This window comes from Somniosus microcephalus, chromosome 23 (assembly GCF_052327205.1).
Source record: "Somniosus microcephalus isolate GS21.2 chromosome 23, FLI_Smic_1.0, whole genome shotgun sequence".
Classification (NCBI taxonomy): Eukaryota; Metazoa; Chordata; class Chondrichthyes; order Squaliformes; family Somniosidae; genus Somniosus; species Somniosus microcephalus.
This window is the reverse complement of record NC_141009.1, coordinates 6138089-6159355: the sequence shown is the minus strand read 5'-3', so window position 1 is coordinate 6159355 and position 21267 is coordinate 6138089. Positions and strand designations below refer to the sequence as shown.

At 50.6% G+C, this 21267-nt stretch overlaps 1 protein-coding gene across 1 annotated transcript in view; it reads right to left on the bottom strand.

Moving 5' to 3' along the window:
• The window catches only part of zer1 (zyg-11 related, cell cycle regulator), a 42780-nt gene that overhangs the window by 16638 nt on the left and 4875 nt on the right, over positions 1 to 21267 (bottom strand). Inside the window, exons 3-9 of the mRNA XM_085965276.1 lie at positions 20023 to 20182; positions 17831 to 18273; positions 13865 to 14041; positions 9509 to 9623; positions 9041 to 9187; positions 6113 to 6286; positions 2570 to 2785 (exon numbers count right to left, since the gene is read on the bottom strand). Of these exons, the coding sequence (XP_085821402.1) occupies positions 2570 to 2785; positions 6113 to 6286; positions 9041 to 9187; positions 9509 to 9623; positions 13865 to 14041; positions 17831 to 18273; positions 20023 to 20182 (1432 nt within the window). The remainder of the gene's footprint in view (positions 1 to 2569; positions 2786 to 6112; positions 6287 to 9040; positions 9188 to 9508; positions 9624 to 13864; positions 14042 to 17830; positions 18274 to 20022; positions 20183 to 21267) is intronic.

The window sequence follows — 21267 nt, the reverse complement described above, 5'->3', positions numbered from 1 at the left end:
GTACCGCAGGGATCGGTCCTTGGACCCCAGCTATTCACAATATATATTAATGATCTAGACAAGGGAACTAGATGTAATATCTCCAAATTTGCAGATGACACAAAGCTGGGTGGGCGTGTGTGCTGTGAGGAGGATGCCGAGAAACTCCAGGATGATTTGGACAGGTTGGGTGACTGGGCAGAAGCATGGCAGATGCAGTATAACGTGGATAAATGCGAGGTTATCCACTTTGGTGTCCAAAACAAGAAGGCAGATTATTATCTGAATGGCAATAGATTGGAGAAGGGGAAGTGCAACGAGACCTGGGTGTCCTTGTGCACCAGTCGCTGAAGGTAAGCATGCAGGTGCAGCAGGTGGTTAAGAAGGCAAATGGTATGTTGGCCTTCGTAGCGAGAGGGTTTGAGTACAGGAACAAGGATGTCTTGCTGCAGTTGTACAGGGCCTTGGTGAGACCACACCTTGAGTATTGTGTGCAGTTTTGGTCGCCTTATCTGAGGAAGGATGTTCTTGCCATGGAAGGAGTTCAGCGAAGATTCACCAGGCTGGTACCTGGGATGGCAGGAATGACGTATGAGGAGAGATTGGGTCGATTGGGCTTATACTCGCTGGAGTTTAGAAAAATGAGAGGGATCTCATTGAAACTTATAAAATTCTGACAGGACTGGACAGACTAGATGCAGGAAGGATGTTCCCGATGGTCGGGGAGTCCAGAACCAGGGGTCACAGTCTAAGGATAAGGGGTAAGCCATTTAGGACTGAAATGAGGAGGAATTTCTTCACCCAGAGAGTGGTGAGCCTGTGGAATTCTCTACCACAGAAGGCAGTAGAGGCCAATTCATTAAATATATTCAAGAAGGAGTTGGATATATTTCTTAAGGCTAAAGGGATCAAGGGGTATGGGGAGAAAGCAGGGACAGGGTACTGAATTTGGATGATCAGCCATGATCGCATTGAATGGCGGAGCAGGCTCGAGGGGCCAAATGGCCTACTCCTGCTCCTATCTTCTATGTTTCTATGCCTCAAGAAACTTTTGGCTATTCTGCCATACAAATGCACAAAAATGCACAACCCAGAGGGCTGTGGATGCTCAGTCGTTGAGTATATTCAATGCTGAGAGCGATAGATTTTTGGACGCTAAGGGAATCAAGTGATATGGGTGTTATAAATCGCATCATCATGAAGAAATGACTAAAAAATAACACTGGACGGCCAGCTGGTGGCGCCGTCCAAGGAGTATAAATACTCGGGCGTGGGCCCAGCTTGCCAGGGACATTTTGTAAGACAGGAACTAGTGAAGTACAACTAGACCTCCATGTTTTGAAACACGTTGATTAAAGCCTTGCTTTATACTTGAACCAAGTGCGTAGTGAGTTTTATTACGTCAATGGGGATCAGGCGGGAAGGTGGAGTTGAGGTTGAAGATCAGCCATGATCTTATTGAATAGCGGAGCAGGCTCGAGGGGCCGTATGGCCGACTCCTGCTCCTAAAAGGCAAAAGACCTGCAGGGCCATCCACGCTCGCCCTCTCCATTAGGTCCTGAATTCTCAAGCATCAGCCTCCCCAACTGTTAGCAATCGAAAAGAGGCAACTGAGAGGTAACCTGGTAGAGGTATGTAAGGTAGTAAAGCATGTGGAGAAGGTACATCCAACACACTACTTAGCTAGACTGTGACAAAGGAACAAGAGGTCACAGGTTCAAAGTAGTAACAGGCAAATGTAGGACTGATGCCAGGAGGTTTGTCACATGACACGAGCGAGCAACACGTGGAACGAACTCTGGGTAGAGGTCACAGGTTCAAAGTAGTAACAGGCAAATGTAGGACTGATGCCAGGAGGTTTGTCACATGACACGAGCGAGCAACACGTGGAACGAACTCTGGGTAGGGGAGTGGGTGCAAAAATCATTTCAGAAACAGTTGGATGGTGTGATGAGAGGAGTGTAGAGTCTTTCGGGATGGATGAACTAGGATTGGCCAAATTAACTTTCTTTCATCCGGGTCAAGGCTGTGAGCTTCATCTCACTCCAGAGACTTGCGCACATAATCTAGGCCGACCCTCCCAGTACAGTACTGAGGGAGCACTGCATTGTCGGAGGTGCTGTCTTAAACCGAGGCCCTGTCTCAGGTGAATGTAAAAGATCTCATGGCAGTATTAGGAGAGCAGGGGAGTTCTCCCCAGTGTCCTGGCCAATATTTAACCATCAACCAAAATCACTAAAACAAATTATCTGATCATTATCACATAGCTGTTTGTGGGAGCTTGCTGTGCGCAAATTGGCTGCTGCGTTTCCTACATTCCAACAGTGACTACACTTCAAAAGTACTTCATTGGCTGTAAAGCACTTTGGGATGTCCTGAGGTCGTGAAAGGCGCTATAGAAATGCAAGTTCTTTCTCTCTTCTTGTGGTATGATGGGTTTATGTAGAGTGAATAAATGCAGAGGCCACTTTGGAATGTAACACTTGGATCGATTTTTCCACGAGAGCAGTTTGGAGCGTGTTGCAATTACAATGACAATGATACAATGGCATACCGTTCTGCCCAGATTCTTGAGCATTACCGTACTTACCGTGACAAATCCCATTTTCCCGACGGCTTCCTTATGGTCATTGTCAACTTGGCAGACCAGTGCGTTGCAGAGGTGCACTGCGATGCGCTGGATGGACTCGTCCTGCCGGGTCTGGTTGAGGATACTGAGGAGCAGCTCGTTGACTCGCCGGTACTGGAACTCCAGCTCCTCTGGAATACTGAAGTTACAAAGCGTCAAGCAGCAGTTTCGCTGCACCTGCGTCACCAGGAAGGAACCGAGAGTAAGAGTTAGGAGAAGGGGTATGACTGAGCCCACACTAAGAATCAAATGGTGAGGAGAAACCCAGTGTTAGAGGAGGGGAGGGAGTGAGGGGCGAGGAGCGGCGGGAGTGATGGGCGAGGAGCGGAGGGAGTGAGGGGCGAGGAGCGGAGGGCGAGGAGCGGAAGGAGTGAGGGGCGGAGGGGCTGAGGGAGTGAGGGGACAGAGTGAGGGGTGAGGTGGGGACAGATTGAGGGGTGAGGAGGGGACAGAGTGAGGGGTGAGGAGGGAGTGAGGGGTGAGGAGGGACAGGAGCAGAGAGAGTGATGGGTGAGGGGCGAGAAGGGGAGGGAGTGAGGGGCGAGGAGGGGAGGGAGTGAGGGGCGAGGAGGGGAGGGAGTGAGGGGGCGAGGAGGGGAGGGAGTGAGGGGCGAGGAGGGGAGGGAGTGAGGGGCGAGGAGGGGAGGGAGTGAGGGGCGAGGAGGGGAGGGAGTGAGGGGCGAGGAGGGGAGGGAGTGAGGGGCGAGGAGGGGAGGGAGTGAGGGGCGAGGAGGGGAGGGAGGGAGGGGCGAGGAGGGGAGGGAGTGAGGGGCGAGGAGGGGAGGGAGGGAGGGGCGAGGAGGGGAGGGAGGGAGGGGCGAGGAGGGGAGGGAGGGAGGGGCGAGGAGGGGAGGGAGTGAGGGGCGAGGAGGGGAGGAGTGAGGGGCGAGGAGGGGAGGAGTGAGGGGCGAGGAGGGGAGGAGTGAGGGGCGAGGAGGGGAGGAGTGAGGGGCGAGGAGGGGAGGAGTGAGGGGCGAGGAGGGGAGGAGTGAGGGGCGAGGAGGGGAGGAGTGAGGGGCGAGGAGGGGAGGGAGTGAGGGGCGAGGAGGGGAGTGAGGGGGTGAGGAAGGGAGGGATTGAGTGTTAGAGGAGGGCGAGGAGGGGAGGGAGTGAGGGGCAGGAAGGGGAGGGAGTGAGGGGCAGGGATGGGAGGGAGTGAGGGGCGAGGAGGGAGTGAGGGGCGAGGAGGGGAGCGAGTGAGAGGCGAGGAGGGGAGGGAGTGAGGGGCGAGGAGGGGAGGGGCGAGGAGGGGAGGGAGTGAGGGGCGAGGAGGGGAGGGAGTGAGGGGCGAGGAGGGGAGGGAGTGAGGGGCGAGGAGGGGAGGGAGTGAGGGGCGAGGAGGGGAGGGAGTGAGGGGCGAGGAGGGGAGGGAGTGAGGGGCGAGGAGGGGAGGGAGTGAGGGGCGAGGAGGGGAGGGAGTGAGGGGCGAGGAGGGGAGGGAGTGAGGGGCGAGGAGGGGAGGGAGTGAGGGGCGAGGAGGGGAGGGAGTGAGGGGCGAGGAGGGGAGGGAGTGAGGGGCGAGGAGGGGAGGGAGTGAGGGGCGAGGAGGGGAGGGAGTGAGGGGCGAGGAGGGGAGGGAGTGAGGGGCGAGGAGAGGAGGGAGTGAGGGGCGAGGAGAGGAGGGAGTGAGGGGCGAGGAGGGGAGGGAGTGAGGGGCGAGGAGGGGAGGGAGTGAGGGGCGAGGAGGGGAGGGAGTGAGGGGCGAGGACTGGAGGGAGTGAGGGGCGAGGAGGGGAGGGAGTGCGGGGCGAGGAGGGGAGGGAGTGAGGGGCGAGGAGGGGAGGGAGTGAGGGACGAGGAGGGGAGGGAGTGAGGGACGAGGAGGGGAGGGAGTGAGGGACGAGGAGCGGAGGGAGTGAGGGGAGAGGAGGGGAGGGAGTTAGGGGCGAAGAGGGGAGGGTGTGAGGGGCAAGGAGGGGAGTGAGGGGCTGAGGGAGTGAGGGGACAGAGTGAGGGGTGAGGAGGGGACAGAGTGAGGGGTGAGGAGGGAGTGAGGGGTGAGGAGGGAGTGAGGGGCAGGAGCAGAGAGAGTGATGGGTGAGGGGCGAGGAGGGGAGGGAGTGAGGGGCGAGGAGGGAAGGGGCGAGGAGGGGAGGAAGTGAGGGGTGAGGAGTGGAGTGAGTGAGGAGCGAGGAGGGGAGGGAGTGAGGGGCGAGGAGCGAGGAGGGGAGGGAGTGAGGGGCGAGGAGGGGAGGGAGTGAGGGGCGAGGAGGGGAGGGAGTGAGGGGAGAGAGTTAGGGGCGAGGAGGGGAGAGAGTGAGGGGTGGGGAGGGGGGGAGGGAGTGAGGGGCGGGGAGGGGAGGGAGTGAGGGGCGAGGAGGGGAGGGAGTGAGGGGCGAGGAGGGGAGGGAGTGAGGGGTGAGGAGGGGAGGGAGGGGGAGGGAGTGAGGGGCGAGGAGGGAGTGAGGGGCGAGGAGGGAGGGGCGAGGAGGGGAGGGAGTGAGGGACGAGGAGGGGAGTGAGTGAGGGACGAGGAGGGGAGTGAGTGAGGGGCGAGGAGGGGAGAGTGAGGGGCGAGGAGGGGAGGGAGTGAGGGGCGAGGAGGGGAGGGAGTGAGGGGTGAGGAGGGGAGGGAGTGTGGGGCGAGGAGGGGAGTGAAGGGCGAGGAGGGAGCGAGGGGCGAGATGGGGAGGGAGTGTGAGGGGTGGGGAGGGAGTGAGGGGCGAGGAGGGAGTGAGGGGCGAGGAGGGAGTGAGGGGCGAGGAGGGAGTGAGGGGCGAGGAGGGAGTGAGGGGCGAGGAGGGAGTGAGGGGCGAGGAGGGGAGGGAGTGAAGGGTGAGGAGGGGAGGGAGTGAGGGGTGAGAGGGAGGAAGTGGCCAGTGTTAGAGGAGGGGAGTGAGTGAGGGGCGAGGAGGGGAGGGAGTGAGGGGCGGGGAGGGGAGGGAGGAGTTGGCCAGTGTTAGAGGAGGGGAGTGAGTGAAGGGCAAGGAGGGAGTGAGGGGCGAGGAGGGGAGTGAGGGGCGAGGAGGGTTGGAGTGAGGGGCGAGGAGGGGAGGGAGTGAGGGGCGAGGAGGGGAGGGAGTGAGGAGGGGAGGGAGTGAGGGGCGAGGAGGGGAGGGACGGAGGAGGTGGCCAGTGTTAGAGGAGGGGAGTGAGTGAAGGGCGAGCAGCGGAGAGAATGATACTGAGAAGTGGTGGGAGTGAACAGCGAGGAGCGGAGACAGTGAGAGGCGAGGAGATGCCGATTTTGAAATTAAGGTGCTGCGTTATGATGGCGCTCAAGAGAGTGGTGATGGTGGGATGTGGGTGAGGATACTGGATGCAGCTTGAGCTTGTGGTGGGTGGGGGGTGGGCGGGCAGGGGTGCCCACTAGCAGAGTATCGCAGCAGCCACCAATCTGCTGTATACATCTTCTTGTACAAATCTTCAGTGATTGGAAAAACTAAACATGTAAATGTATTTATCTTGAACAGAACTGTGATATCTGGCCTTTAAAAAACTAACTGCTCAAATAGCCCACAGTTTAAAGGTAGACACTTGTGTGTTGAACAGGTATATTCGTACCGTCACCTCCTGGTAGGACTCCATACCATTCAGCACCACCTGAATGACCTGCCGGCGGAGTTTGATGCTCTGCTCGTGCCGGTAGTCCGAGCCGGTCAGGTAGAAGAGTGCCGCGCTACCCGTCACCTGAACACTTTTGTCAAATTTGTGATACTTCAGTGCGGAGATCACCAGCTGCAACAAAGAAAACGGAAGGATGTTTAAAACAAACAGTCTCCTTCTCTGTTTTATCAGTATCACTGTGGTCAGCACATCTCGAAACAGTCCTTTCTGCAAATAAACATCCCATCACCATCTCTGTATCAAGATCCACGCTCATCACATTATCACTGTGGTCTCCCGCAGTTTGTTTGATCACCTCTGAGGGTCGGAAAGGAGCATCCTAAAGTTTTTTCCTAAATTGGCCTAAGGTTTTTTTTTCTCTGATCCTGTGTCTCTCCCAGGAGATTGCTGCACTGTGGCGGGGTGTTGGTGTGTTTTGAGGGTTGAGTTTAACATTTGCTGCATCTTTTAATGTTTAACGCCTTTGTTAATACAGGGTTATAGCCTATGAAACCCAGGCAGAGAGGACCTGCGGGAAGGAGGGAGGAGGACAGTAGGAGTATGTGTGTGTGTGTGTGTGCACACGCGCGCTAGGTCGATGTAGCAGAGCCTGGTCTCTAATCGTCTTGGATCCCCTTGCCATTGGACCAAGACCTTGCTCTGTCAAGCCCGTGTGGTAGCTGGTGTGCAACGGCCACCCCACGTTAAAAGAATTCACGCACAGGCATCTTCCACCCTTTAAAATGAAGTTCGGGACCTGGAACGTCAGGACTCTCATGGACAACCCCAACAGTGACAGAGACTGTAGGTCCCGCATTGGACTCGTCAGTCACCTGAGAACTCATTTTTAGTGTGGAAGCAAGTCATCCTCGGTTCCGAGGGACTGCCTAAGAAGAGAAGTTGGTGTGTCTCACCATGCTGCGACAGGATAGGCTTGATGGACCAGCTGGTCTTTTCCTGCCCTTTTTCTTACGTTGGTATCTCCGACTCTAATTCATTCTGTCCCTGGATTTCAAAGCTCCTGGAACACCTTACCTTCCTCAGCCTTCTCTCCCTCCTACATCCGACAACAAGAAGTTGCATTTATTTAGCATAGTAAAACGTCCCAAGGCGCTTCACAAGAGCGTTATAAAACAAAATTGGATATGTGAGGAGATATTAGGACAAAAGCTTGGTCAAAGAGGAAGATTTTAAGGAGAGTCTTAAAGGAGGAGCGAGAGGCGGAGAGGTTTAGGGAGGGAATTCCACAACATATTTTGTCTTTTATTTGCTTCATTCTTTCTGAGATGAACCCATAGATCTTCATGCCAACATTCTTTGGCATGTGGAAACCACTTCTCCATTTAAATCAAATCACAGGATGTTAAAAGCCAAGCTTTGTGTCACCTAATCACTACATCCCGATTCGCCTTGCTGTCCCTTCCTTCCTCTTTCCAAGCTTGGTGTTGTCACAAACCTGGGATTCTCAGTAAAAATAAAATCACAAAGTTCAGTTTGGATGAAGGTTTTGATCTTGTCCTTCCCGAATACTAATTGCACCACCCGTCTTTCGGATGAGACGTTAAACCGAGGCCTCGACTGCTCTCTCAAGTGGACGTAAAAGATCCCACGGCCACTATTTCGAAGAAGAGTAGGGTAGTTCTCCCCAGTGTCCTGGGGCCAATATTTATCCCTCAACCAACATCACTAAAAACAGATTATCTGGTCATTATCACATCGCTGTTTCTGGGAGCTTGCTGTGCGCAAATTAGCTGCTGCGTTTCCTACATTACAACAATGACCACACTTCAAAAAGTACTTCATTGGCTGTAAAGCGCTTTGGGACGCCCTGAGGTTGTGAAAGGCGCTGGAGAAATGCAGGTTCTTCTTCTTCCTTCTACCCATTACAACATCTGGCTGTTTCCTAACTGAGTCCACTTTATCTTTTTCTAGTAAATTTGTTTCCTGGAGGGGGAGGAGAAAGTTTGAAGTTGTTATTTTTTTTTCATTCATCTCACCAACTTTCTCCCTCCAGAGGGAATGTTGGCTCACTTAAAGATGCAACTAACTAAGAAATCATAGACTAGTATAGCACCGGCTCTTTCAAAGAGCAATCCAGTTAGTCCCACTCCCCCACTCTTTCCCCGTATCCCTGCAATTTTTTCTTCAAGTATTTATCCAATTCCCTTTTGTAGGCTACTATTGAATCTGCCTCCACCACCCTATCAGGCAGCGCATTCCAAATCCTAACCACTTGTTGCATGAAAATGTTTTTCCTTGTGTTCTTTTGCCAATCACCTTAAATCTGTGCCCTTTGGTTATCGACCCTTCAGCCACTGGAAACAGTTTCTCTTTATTTACTCTATCTAAACCCTTCATGATTTTAAACACCTCCATCAGATCTCCTCTTAGCCTTCTCTGCTCCAAGGAAAACAACCCCAGCTTCTCCACGTAACTGAAGTCCCTCATCCCTGGAACCACTCTAGTAAATCTCCTCTGCACCCTCTCCAAAGCCTTCACGTCCTTCCTAAAGTGTGGTGCCCTGAATTGGACACAATACTCCAGCTGGTGTTTTATATAAATTGTTATGTTTAGAAGCCAAAGTTCTCATTATTTGCACAAAACAGCTTGAATTCTGTGGAGACCCTAAAGCTACAAAGAACAACTTGGGTAGGGCAATGTCATTCTACTCTGAATGCACTGCATGAAGGGATGACAATAGACAGTGCCCCTGGTGGTGAAAAGGGAAATGTCACAAAGTGGATCCAGTCCAAGGTTCAGCACCTCTCCTGGAAGAAGCAGTGATCTCTATACATTCACTCTATTGAAACACGCTTCAGTTCCATTCTAAAACGGTCCTGCCCCAGTTCATTGAACTCTTCCTTGTTCTTGATCTATGAACCTTACCTGTAGAGCACGCAATGGCTGGTCACATTGTTCAATCCGCGCGATATCGAAGAGGTGGTTTATTGCGCGTGACGCAATCTCCGGTCGATATTCAGTGTAAGCTTGTATAGCGTTCAGGATCTGATCCTCATTTGCTTCACCAGTTATCTAGCAACAGTAGCAGAATTGATAGCTCAGTCTGCAGATCAACTAACTGGAAAACCCAAACCGTGCACACAGGCTCTAAAATTCTTATTATTGTCCTCTTCTAGCTCTAAGCATTTACAGCAGAGCACAAACACATGCATGCCCACGCACAGACATGCATGCCCACACGCGCACACACATGGATACACACACACACCCACACGCATGCACAGACACACGCACGCAGACACACACGCACGGACGGACATACATACACGCACGCACGCACGTCTTAAATGATCTTATAAAGGCTAACTATGAGGAACAGCCAGCCTCACTCACCTTGTAGGCAGGAATATGAGTTAGATTACACAGTGTGGTGTCAAACAGTCCCAGGAACTGAAAGGACCTCTTCAGTGCACGGAAGGGTTCAATGCTGCTCTTCTGTGGCTCGTTACTGAACACAAAAAGCAAGTGAGGCAAATTAGTGCAGTAACTGGTCCAGTCTTATCACATCTCTCAGAAACATCTCAAGGCGCTTCACATACAATGAAATACTTTGTGTCCCACCATTGGCAGTCGTGCCTTCAGCCATCTAGGCCCTAAACCCTGGAATTCCCTCCCTAAACCTGTCTGCCTCGCTCTCCTCCTTTAAGACGCTCCTTAATACCTACCGCTTTGACCACCTGTTCTAATATCTCCTTCTTTGGCTCGGTGTCAATTTTTGTCCGATTACGTTCCTTGGGACGTTTTACTATGTTAAAGGTGCTATATAAATGCAAGCTGTTGTTTTAAAGTCCCACGGAGAGATGGATGACCGATTAAATGGTTTTATCAATTAAAAGATGAATGTAGGCTGGGAAACTGGGAGAACTCTCCTGCTCTTCTTCCAATAGTGCCATGGGATCTTCAACATCCACCTGAACGACTACAACAGGCAGATGGGGCCTCGGTTTAACCTCTTATCCAAAGGGTGTCACCTCTGTCAATAGAGCTCTCCCTCAGTACTGGACGAGCGTGTCAGCCTAGATTATGCACTCAGCTCCTGGAGTGGCCTTGAAACCATGACTTTGACTCAAACGCGGGAGTTTCTGTATAGGTGCATGACCCATGACACTATTCGAAGAAGGGCAGTGTCCTGGGCCAACATTCCTCCCTAAACCAACACCACCAAAAGCTGATCGACTGGTCATTGATCTCATTGCTGTTTGTGGGAGCTTGCTGTGCGTAAATTGGCTGCTGGGCTTACCCACCTAACAACAGTGACTGCACTTCAAAACAATTCATTGGCTGTGAAACATTCCGAAGACCTGATAAGGCGCGAAATAAATGCAAACTACATGGTTTTGTCAAAGATTTGAGAGCAGGCCTGAGAAAATATGATCAGTGAAAGGTACTGATCATATCTTGCGGATGCTGGAAATCTGAAATAAAAACAGAAAATGCTAGAAATAATCAGGATGTCAGGCAGCATCTGTGGAGACAGAAACAGAGTTAATGTTCCAGGTCGATGACCTTTCATCAGAACTGGAAAAAGTTATAGGATGTACGGCACAGAAACAGGCCATTCAGCCCAACCAGTCCATGCCGGCGTTTATGCTCCACTCGAGCCTCCTCCCGTCTTTCCTCATCTAACTCTATCAGCATAACCCTCTATTCCCTTCTCCCTCATATGCTTGTCCAGCCTCCCCTTAAATGCATCTATACTATTCGCTTCAACCACTCCCTGTGGTAGCGAGTTCCACATTCTCACCTCTCTCCTGAGTAAAGAAGTTCCTTCTGAATTCCCTATTTGATTTCTTGGTGACTATCTTATATTGATGGCCTTTAGTTATGCTCTTCCCTGCCTTTAGTTATGCTCTTCCCCACAAGTGGAAACACTCTCTCTCTGTCTACTCTATCAAAACCTTTCATCATTTTAAAGACATCTATTAGGTCACCACTCAGCCTTCTCTTTTCAATCCAGCCTGTTTATCCTTTCCTGATAGGTATACCCTCGCATTTCTGGTATCATCCTTGTAAATCTTCTCTGCATCCTCTCCAGTGCCTCTATATCCTTTTTATAACATGGCGACCAGAACTGTACGCAGTACTCCAAGTGTGGTCTAACCAAGGTTCGATACACATTTAGCATAACTTCACTACTTTACAATTCTATCCCTCCAGAAATAAACCCTAGTGCTTGGTTTGATTTTTTAATGGCCTTGTTAACCTGTGTCGCTACTTTTAGTGTTTTGTGTATTTGTACTCCGAGATCCCTTTGCTCCTCTACCCCACCCAGACTCGCAACTTCCAAGTAATAAGTGACCTCCCTATTCTTCCTACCAAAATGTAATACCTCACATTTATCTGTGTTGAACTTCATTTGCCAATTATATGCCCATTCTGCAAGTTTATTAATGTCCTCCTGTAACTTGTTGCAGTCCTCCTCAGTATTGACTATCCCCCCCAATTTGGTGTCATCCTCAAATTTAGATATTGTGTTTTTGATTCCAATGTCTAAATCGTTAATATAAATTGTGAACAACAGTGGTCCCAGCACTGATGCTTGTGGAACACCACTACCCACCTTCTGCCACTCTGAATAGCTACCCTTTATCCCTAATTATGTGCTCAAGTCTCTGGAGTGGGACTTGAACCCACAACCTTCTGACGCAGAGGCAAGAGAGAGGGCTACCCACTGAGCCACGGCTGCCACACAGATCAAGCCCCCAACTACTGTTCAGTTTCCCAGAGATTCCAAAAGAACCTTCAGGGGTTGAAGGGTGTGGGGGGAATAGTCAAGAATGTACAAGGCGATTGAGGATCTGGTTACAGCTGGATCCATACTTTCCAGATCACAAGGGAGAGAATGGAGTCACCAGCTTATCCATTCAGCAAGGCCTTAGAGTACCCATCACAGCATTCAACTAATTTCAGGCCTTTGCCTGCACTGCCCGACCCATGGGTAATTCCGCGTGTCGATCGCTGCTTCCTCACATGAGCCCTAATTTACCTTTCATTCGTTTGAACCTGTTCTACTTGACTCACTGACAGTTTAGCCTGAAGCAGTATTCCAGATTTACCTGTTCTATCCTGGTTACTATTTCAAATATGAAGTGGTCACTTGCTCATTGGCCTCAGAGTTTAATTATACCGTTAATTACACCTGTTTTCAAAGAGCGACAGCTGCAGAGAGCATAGGTTCGATTAGTCCCAGTTCTAATCACTTTCATTGCATGAGTTGTTGGGTCCTTTTGGAGATATTCCCTAAGCCAGCCTGTGAGAGCAGTGTTCAGACCTTGTCCTGTAAAACAGCTGCCTCTTTTGACAGCACTAGAGCTGCATAAACAGAATGTGTGCCAAGGCAAAACTTCCTGTAACATTCTGCTCGCAAATGCCTTATAGTAGCACCAGGATCCAGGGCATTAGAGCTGCTACCCTCTTACTTCCACCCTTCACTTATGGGATAGTGAGCATGCACAAACTCTCAGAACTTCAAGTTATGTTTGGCAGCCTCCAACTGGCTCGGAGGAAGCTGGTCTCATCCACTCCTCCTCACCCACTGACCATAACTCTTGCACTTGTGGGTACAGTGGCACAGTGGTTATGTTACTGGACTAGTAATCCAAAGGCCTGGACTAATGATCCAGGGACATGAGTTCAAATCCCACCAAGGCAGCTGGGGAATTAAATAAATCTGGAATAAAAAGCTATTATCAGTAATGGTGACCATGAAACTACCGGATTGTCGTAAAAACCCATCTGACTCACTAATTTCCCTTTAGGGAAGGATATCTGCCGTCCTTACCCGGTCTGGGCCTATATGTGACTCCAGACCCGCAGCAATGTGGTTGACTCTTAACTGCCCTCTGAAATGCAGTTGTATTCAAGGTGGCGGCTCACCACCACCTTCTCGAGAGCAATTAGGGATGGGTAGTAAATTCTGGCCTTGCCAGCGACACCCACATCCAGTGAATGAATAAAAAAAAAACTTTACAGGTGCTAACCTCTCCAAACCGTGTCAAACTCCATTCAGTATCTCAGGGCAAAATATGATCATAGTGACTCAGCATCATTTTGCATGCAGTGCCCTTGAGTAGAGAAGGGGTATTAGAGAATCTCAACATGGCTTCCGGACAAGGGGATCCTGTCTCATGACAGATATAGAAGGGTTTAAGCAGGGGCAGGGAAAGAACCAAAGGGAAGGTCTGTGATAGGGTGGAAGGCAGGAGAGATTAAAAGACAAAAGGTATGATTGTACAAAGCAAAAGGAGATGGTAATGGGACAAGTAAAGAAACAAAAGATAGGTCTAGAAGAGGTGTCAGTGGGAATGGCAGAATCATCAACAATTGTCATCTGAAAAAAATTGGGGCCGAGGTTAATGGTTTGAAATTGTTGAACTCAATGTTGAGTCCAGAAGGCTGTAAAGGGCCTAATCGAAAGATGAGGTGCTGTTCCTCGAGCTTACGTTGCGCTTTGTTGGAACAGTGTAAGAGGCCGAGGTCAGAGTGGGAGTAGAGCGGAGAATTACAGTGACAGGCGACCAGAAGCTCGGGGGGGTCACGCTTGCGGACTGAACGGAGGTGTTCCGCAAAGGGGTCACCCAATCTGCGTTTGGTCTCCCCAATGTAGAGGAGACCGCACCGTGAGCAGCGAATACCGTAGAGGTACTTTGACCCTTAATGTTTTGGCTAGGCCTCAGCCTCAGGCCTTACCTCGCAGGACCCAGGGCCTCATCGTGACTTGAGACTGCAGAGTTATCCAGCATCAGGTGACCCGAGATGTCCAATGAGACGAGGTTTTTAAGGTTCTGCGCGAAGGCAGTGAGGACTTTCCGGGTCAGCTTGAATTTGTAAAAACTGGAAGTTCTGTCGCGGGAAATGTCCAAATGTCTGTGGAAGAAAAATGTTTTTTTAATATATATTTATAGCGCAAGAGTGCAGCAAGATTTTTGAGTATTCAGATACAACAACAACAATTTATTATATTTATATAGTGCATTTGACGTAGTAAAACGTCCCAAGGCGCTTCACAGGAGTGTTATTAAAAGAAAAATTGACACCGAGCCACATAAGGAGATGTACAAAAAGCTTGGTCAAAGAGGTAGGTTTTAAGGAGGGTCTTAAAGGAGGAGAGAGAGGCAGAAAGATTTAGGGAGGGAATTCCAGAGCTTAGGACCTGGGCAGCTGAGGGCGCGGCCGCCAATGGTGGATCATTTAAAATTGGGAATGTTCAAAAGGCCAGAATAGGCGGAGCGCCGAGGTCTCGGGGGATTATAGGACTGGAGGAGATTACAGCGATAGGGAGGGGGGTGAGGCCATGGGTGGATCTGAAAACAAGGATGAGAATTTTTAAATCGAGGCGTTGCTTAACCAGGAGCCAATATAGGTCAGCGAGCACAGGGGTGATGAGTGAGCAGGACTTGGTGCGAGTTAGCACACGGGCGGCAGAGTTTTGGATGACTTCAAATTTATGGAGGGTAGAACTAGGGAGGCCGCCAGGAGTGCATTGGAATAGTCAAGTCTAGAGGTGACAAAGGCATGAATGAGGGTTTCAGCAGCAGGTAGGTTGAGGTAAAGGCGAAGACCTTAGATTTAGTTTATTCTCCCCCTACTCCCCACCCACCCCAGCCATGGTTTGGTCCACCTCCCAGTGTCCAACCAAAACATACAGAACAGCGAGGTCCCAGCTTCGATTTCTACTCGGAGCTGAGTTCGCTGAATTTGCCTAGAGTGGCTGTGAAGCCCTCGCCCCAGGATCAGTTTAAAAAAAAAATAATTCCTGGGATGTGGGCGTCGCCGGCAAGGCCAGCATTTATTGCCCATCCCTAATTGCCCTCGATGGTGGTGAGCCGCCTTCTTGACAATCGTGTGGCTTGCGAGGCCATTTCAGAGGGCAGTTAAGAGTCAACCACATTGCTGTGGGCTGGAGCCAGACCAGACAAGGCATTGACGGCAGATTTCCTTCCCTAAAGGACATTAGTGAACGAGATGGGTTTTTACGACAATCCAGTAGTTACACGATCACCATTCTCCAACAAGAGAGAGTCTAACGAATGGTGGGATTTGAGCTCATGCCTCCGGATCATCAGTCCAAGCCTCTGAATTACTAGTCTTGTAACATAACCACTATGCTATCATCATTCCTGATAAATGGCTTGCCCACACCCGCTGCCTGTGAGTTCACACATGAAGAAAGGCCCTCAACCACAATAATGTTCCTATTGACCCCGAGCCAGGCAGCCAATCTGCACAAACTTGAATTAGAGTTTCCTCTCCTCAGTGATCCAGGCTGCTGGCCTACCGGTGGGGTCATCGTGTGCACCCCACGGAGGCCGGGGCATCTCAATTCACTTGACGTTTTTCCTTGTAAGGGGCAGAGAGAAGATGTGCCCTGTAAGAAAAGGGTTAATCAGACCGTCTCGAAGTCTGCTGACGTTATACTGCTATTGGTTTCTCTTGATATTGTAGTAATCCTACTTCTGTACCCTCCTCCAGCCCCACAACCCTCCGGGATCTCTGCGCTCCTCTAATTCTGGCCTTGAGTATCCCTGATTATAATCGCTCCACCACTGGCGGCCGTGTCTTCAGTTGCCGAGGCCCTAAGCTCTGGAATTCCTTCCCTAAACCGCTCCGCCTCTCTTTCCTCCTTTAAGACGCTCCTTAAAACCTACCTCTTTGACCAAACTTTTGGTCATCTGCCCTAATTTCTCCTTATGTGTCTTGGTGTCAAATTTTTTTTGATAACGCTCCTGTGAAGCACCTTGGGATGTTTTACTATGTTAAAGGCGCTAGATAAATGCAAGTTGTTGCTGTTGTAATAGCAACCTTTAGCTTTTGCCCGTTAAGTCCGGAAGTTTGAGTCAATTTAGATGCAACTGTTGAATTAAGACTGACCTTAAATCAATGGTCAGTTTAGACACTAAACCCCATTAAAAGACATTCCAGTTAGAGAGCTTTAATGAGTCGATAACAAGTTCTGCAGAAGAGACTAGAAAGGCTGGGTATGCTTAGAGTGGATAAGTCGCCTGGTCCAGATGGCTTGCATCCCAGGTTGCGAAGGGAGTTGGGGGAGGAGATAGCGGAAGGGCTTGCCATCATTTTCCAATCTTCGCTAGATGCGGGAGAGGTGCCTGAGGATTGCAAAGACTTTGCCTTACATTACAAAGTATCTATCTTCACTGTTGTAATGTCGGAAATTTGGGACAGCCTCAGGTCATGAAAGGTGCTATAGAAATGCAAGTCTTTCTTTCTAAAACGTATGCTTAATAAATCTGTGGACATTTGACATTTATGTTGTAAACCCGATGATGTTGAGGAGTAAATTACACTCATCCTCTAACAACCCCTTACAAGGGTGTGAGGAAGCTCCCAGGAAACACGGTGAAACTGGGTCTCCGTCACTTTCCTAGGGGGTTATGGCGGGAGATCAGCAGAATCCCTGTGGAATTCCAGTGCCATTGTCATCGGGGGAGAACTCACACCGAGTCCTGTTCACCCATTAACCCTGTGCTCGCTGACCTACATCCGCTCCCAGTCTGGCAACGGCATTGATTTTAAAATTCTCATCTATATTTTCAACTCCCTCTATGGCCTCACCCCTCCCTATCTCTGTAACCTCCTTGCACTCTCCGTAAACTTGAGCTCATCCAAAACTCTGCTGTCCCCTCTGTATCCTAACTCGTACCAAGTCCCGTTTACCCATCACCACCGGTGCTTGCTGACCCACGTTGGCTCCTGGTCCGACAATGCCTTGAATTTTAAAATTCTCATCTTCGTTTTCAAACCCCTCCCTATCTCTGTAACCTCCTCCAGCCCTACAACCCTCTGAGATCTCTGCGTTCCTCCAATTCTGGCCTCTTGCGCATCCCCGATTTTAATCGCTCCACCACTGGCGGCCGTGCCTTCAGCTGCCTGGGCCCTGAGCTCTGGAATTCCCTCCCTAAACCTCTCCGCCTCTCTCTCCTCCTTTAAAACCTACCTCTTTGACCAAGCTTTTGGTCACCTGTTCTAATATCTCCTTATGATACCTGGGATGGCAGGAATGAGGAGAGATTGGGTCGATTAGGCTTATACTCGCTGGAGTTTAGAAGAATGAGAGGGATCTCATTGAAACTTACAAAATTCTAACAGGACTGGACAGACTAGATGCAGGAAGGCTGTTCCCGATGGCGGGGGAGTCCAGAACCAGGGGTCACAGTCTAAGGATAAGGGGTAAGCCATTTAGGACTGAGATGAGGAGGAATTTCTTCACCCAGAGAGTGGTGAACCTGTGGAATTCTCTACCACAGAAGGCAGTTGAGGCCAATTCATTAAATATATTCAAGAAGGAGATAGATATATTTCTTAAGGCTAAGGGGATCAAGGGATATGGGGAGAAAGCAGGGACAGGGTACTGAGTTTGGATGATCAGCCATGATCGCATTGAATGGCGGAACAGGATCGAAGGGCCGAATGGCCTACTCCTGCTCCTATCTTCTATGTTTCTATGTGGCTCGGTGTCAAATTATGTCTGACAACGCTCCTGTGAAACGCCTTGGGACGTTTTACTACGTTAAAGGCGCTATGTAAATACAAGTTGTTGTTGTTGTGACACGGGGGTGGGTGTGGGGAAGGAGGAATTAAGATCCCGAACCTCAAGCTGCCACGTGATCCTGACCCGGAAGCATGTCCCCCGCCTACCTGAGGTTAGTGAGCTGCAGGAGGACCCAGATGTGCTCCTCGGAGAGATCCATGTTGTACAGCACCAGTGACCCCAGCCGCTTCTGCCACTGCAGCAGGAACTGGACGTCGTTCAGCTGGATGCCGGAGAGGTCGAGCGAGGTCAGGGAGGTCAGCGGCCGCAGGAGCCGCTCCACGTTGACTCCGTCGGTCAGGTGACCCAGGTTGAGGAAGCACAGCCGGTGGAAGCCGGCGAAGGTGAAGTCCCGGACGAGGACCTGCCGCGTGGGGTTCACCAGGCTGTCGTTGTCCCCCTCGCAACCGCCAGGATTCTCCTCCTCGTAAAAAATGTTCTTGCAGCCAAAGAGGCTGAGGGAGACCAGCGTGCCGCGGAAGTTATTCAGAGTCTGTAGGCTCTTGGCCGAGAGCTTCTCGCAGTTCACCAGGCGCAGCTCAACCAGATCCTGAAGAACGCAAGCTGAGTTAGTCGGCGCCGCGGAAACAGAGTCAACGAGCAGCGAGTTACCAAGCAACAAGACACACTATGATCTCTGACCTTTCAACTTACAAACACCAAACAAGATACTTAAGGCTAAGGGGATCAAGGGATATGGGGAGAAGGCAGGGACAGGGTACTGAATTTGGATGATCAGCCATGATTGCATTGAATGGCGGAGCAGGCTCAAGGTGCCGAATGGCCTACTCCTGCTCCTATCTTCTATGTTACTGTAGTGTAGTGGTTGTATTAATGGACTAGTAATCCAGAGGTCTGGACTAGTAATCCAGAGGCCTGGACTAGTAATCCAGAGGCCTGGACTAGTAATCCAGAGGCCTGGACTAGTAATCCAGAGAACGCGAGTTCAAATCCCAACGTGGGAAGTTTGAGAATTTGAATTCTGTTTAAAAGGATGTCTGGGAATAAAAAGCTGGGATCAGTAAAAGCGGCCATGAAGCTGTCGGATTGTCGTAAAAACCCAACTGGCTCACTAATGTCCTTTAGAGAAAGAAACCTGCCGTCCTTGCCCCAATGCTCCCGCTAATTTTTTTTGGGTGCGCGGTCCCTTTAAGAGGCTGCGCGGCCCATTCAAATTACTGCGCATGCGCGGCTTTTGCCATTAGGACGCCGTTGAGTGGCCTGCGCAGGACCTACAGATTGCTGCGTGGCCGCACGGCTTAACGGGAACATTGCCTGACCCGGTCTGGGCCTATACGTGACTCCAGTTCCACACCAATGTGGTTGATTCTTAACTGCCCTCTGAAGTGACCTCACAACCCACTCAGTTCAGGACAACTAGGGGTGGGCAATAAATGACGGCCTTGCCAGTGACAGCCACATCCCCAGAATGAATTATTTTTAAATATCCTTGAGCTGGTTGCAAAGCTTGATTAAAACCATTTGCCAGTGTATTTATAGTTGCCGTGTCTTAAATGTCAGAATATTTTATGCGTTCCACGTGATTTTACCTGCAGCAGGAGTGGTGTACACTGAAATTTTTGTGAGATTGTGGAACTTGCTGCCACATGGAGTGGTTGAAGCTGAGAGCATTGATGTATTTAAGGGAAGGCCTGATGCATACACGAGGGAGAAAGGAATAGAGCGATACAGGAAACAGGCTGGGTTGCTAGTCCAGTACCATAACCATTACACTACCGTTCGAGTCCAAATCCCAGCCTCTACTCATCTTCCTACTCACAATTCCTTAAGAGAGCATATCTTTCCCGGTGTGATACTGAACAGGAATGTCCCCGGTTCGATCCCTGGTCTGTGCTGATCTCAACCAGGGAGGCACTGGGAATATCAGGGTGTGTGGATGGGATTGGGCTCCACTGTGAGTTCCCCCTCCCATTGCTGAATAGCCTGTCGACACTCACTGCCCAGCCATCACGCATGAATAACATCCACGTCAACGAGAGGGTGACTGGGGCGGTGAAACTGTACCCTCAGCGAGAAGTCAGCACCTTCCTGATGGGAAGAGTTACGAGCGGTGAAACAAAACACCCCCAGTTTATCCTGTTCCGAGGACAGGAGCACGTCGTCGAATGGTTCTCTCAGCTCACAGTCATCCGACAGAGGGTAGGCGTTGTTCAAGCGACAGGCACCAACAGGACGAACTAACTGGTGCCCTTTCTGTTGGGAGGTGAGCGGCTGGGGAAGGAGGGTGATAACAAAGAAATAACGGGGAGGCCGTTGAAAAACGTAACATCGCTTGTACCTGCTTAGAAAAGGCCACCAAGTCCTGATCCTGCACGATATCCTCCTGGATCCCCCTCAGGTGGATGTGAGTCAGTCGGGTGCTCCGATGGTCTGCGAACAGGCTGAAGAAGCTCTCGTGGGGCTGGAAGCTGTTATCTGTGTTCACTAGGTCCATGTACCTAGATCGAGCACACGCGGAGGGGTGAGCCTTTTTTTAAACCGACACAGATGGAGAGCCGCGGAAAGAATGAACTGTGAGGGGGGTGAGCGACAGAAGAGCACGAAAACAAAATATTCCAGATTTCAACTACCCTCTGTATGAAAAAGTGCTTCCTGATTTTGCTCCAGAACAGCCTAGCTCTAATTTTACGGACTCCCTCCACCAGAGGAAATAGTTTCTTCGTATCTATCCTATCAAAGTCTTTAAAAATGTTAAATACCTCGATCAGATCACCTCTCAATCTTCTAAATTCAAGGATATACAAGCCAAGTTTATGCAACCTGTCCTCATAATTTAACCCTCTAAGCCCTGGTATCATTCTGGTGAATTTGATTATCATGTGTTTATCTAGCTTCCCCTTAAATGTATCTCTGCTATTCGTCTCAACCACTCCCTGTGGTAGCGAGTTCCACATTCTCACCACTCTCTGGGTAAAGAAGTTTCTCCTGAATTCCCGATTGGATTTATTAGTGACTATCTTATATTTATGGCCCCTAGTTCTGGTCTCCCCCACAAGTGGAAACATCTTCTCTACGTCTACCCTATCAAACGCCGTCATAATTTTAAAGACTTCTGTTAGGATGAGAAAGGCCACTCGCTGTATCGAAGTTTGTCCCTCTGCCGCATTACCTCTCCCGTCACTGAGACTGACAGTTGTGACCGCCACCCACTGCAGGTCGAGAGAGGGACGGCTCCAAACCATCCACCGTGTGTAACCCACCCCACACGTCCTCCCTAAATGCCCCCGGCCCCATCACAAAGGGCACATGGATGTTAGCTGTGGCTCAGTGGGTAGCACTCTTACCTCTCAGTGGGTTCGAGCGCCCACTCTAGAGATTTGAGCATATAATCCAGGCTGACACTTCAGTGCAGTCCTGAGGGAGTGCTGCACTGTCGGAGGTGCCGTCTTTCGGATGAGATGTTAAACCGAGGCCCCATCTGCCCTCTCAGGTGGATATAAAAGATCCCACAGCCACTATTTTGAAGAAGAGCAGGTGAGTTATCCCCGGTGTCCTGGCCAATATTTATCCCTCAACAATCATC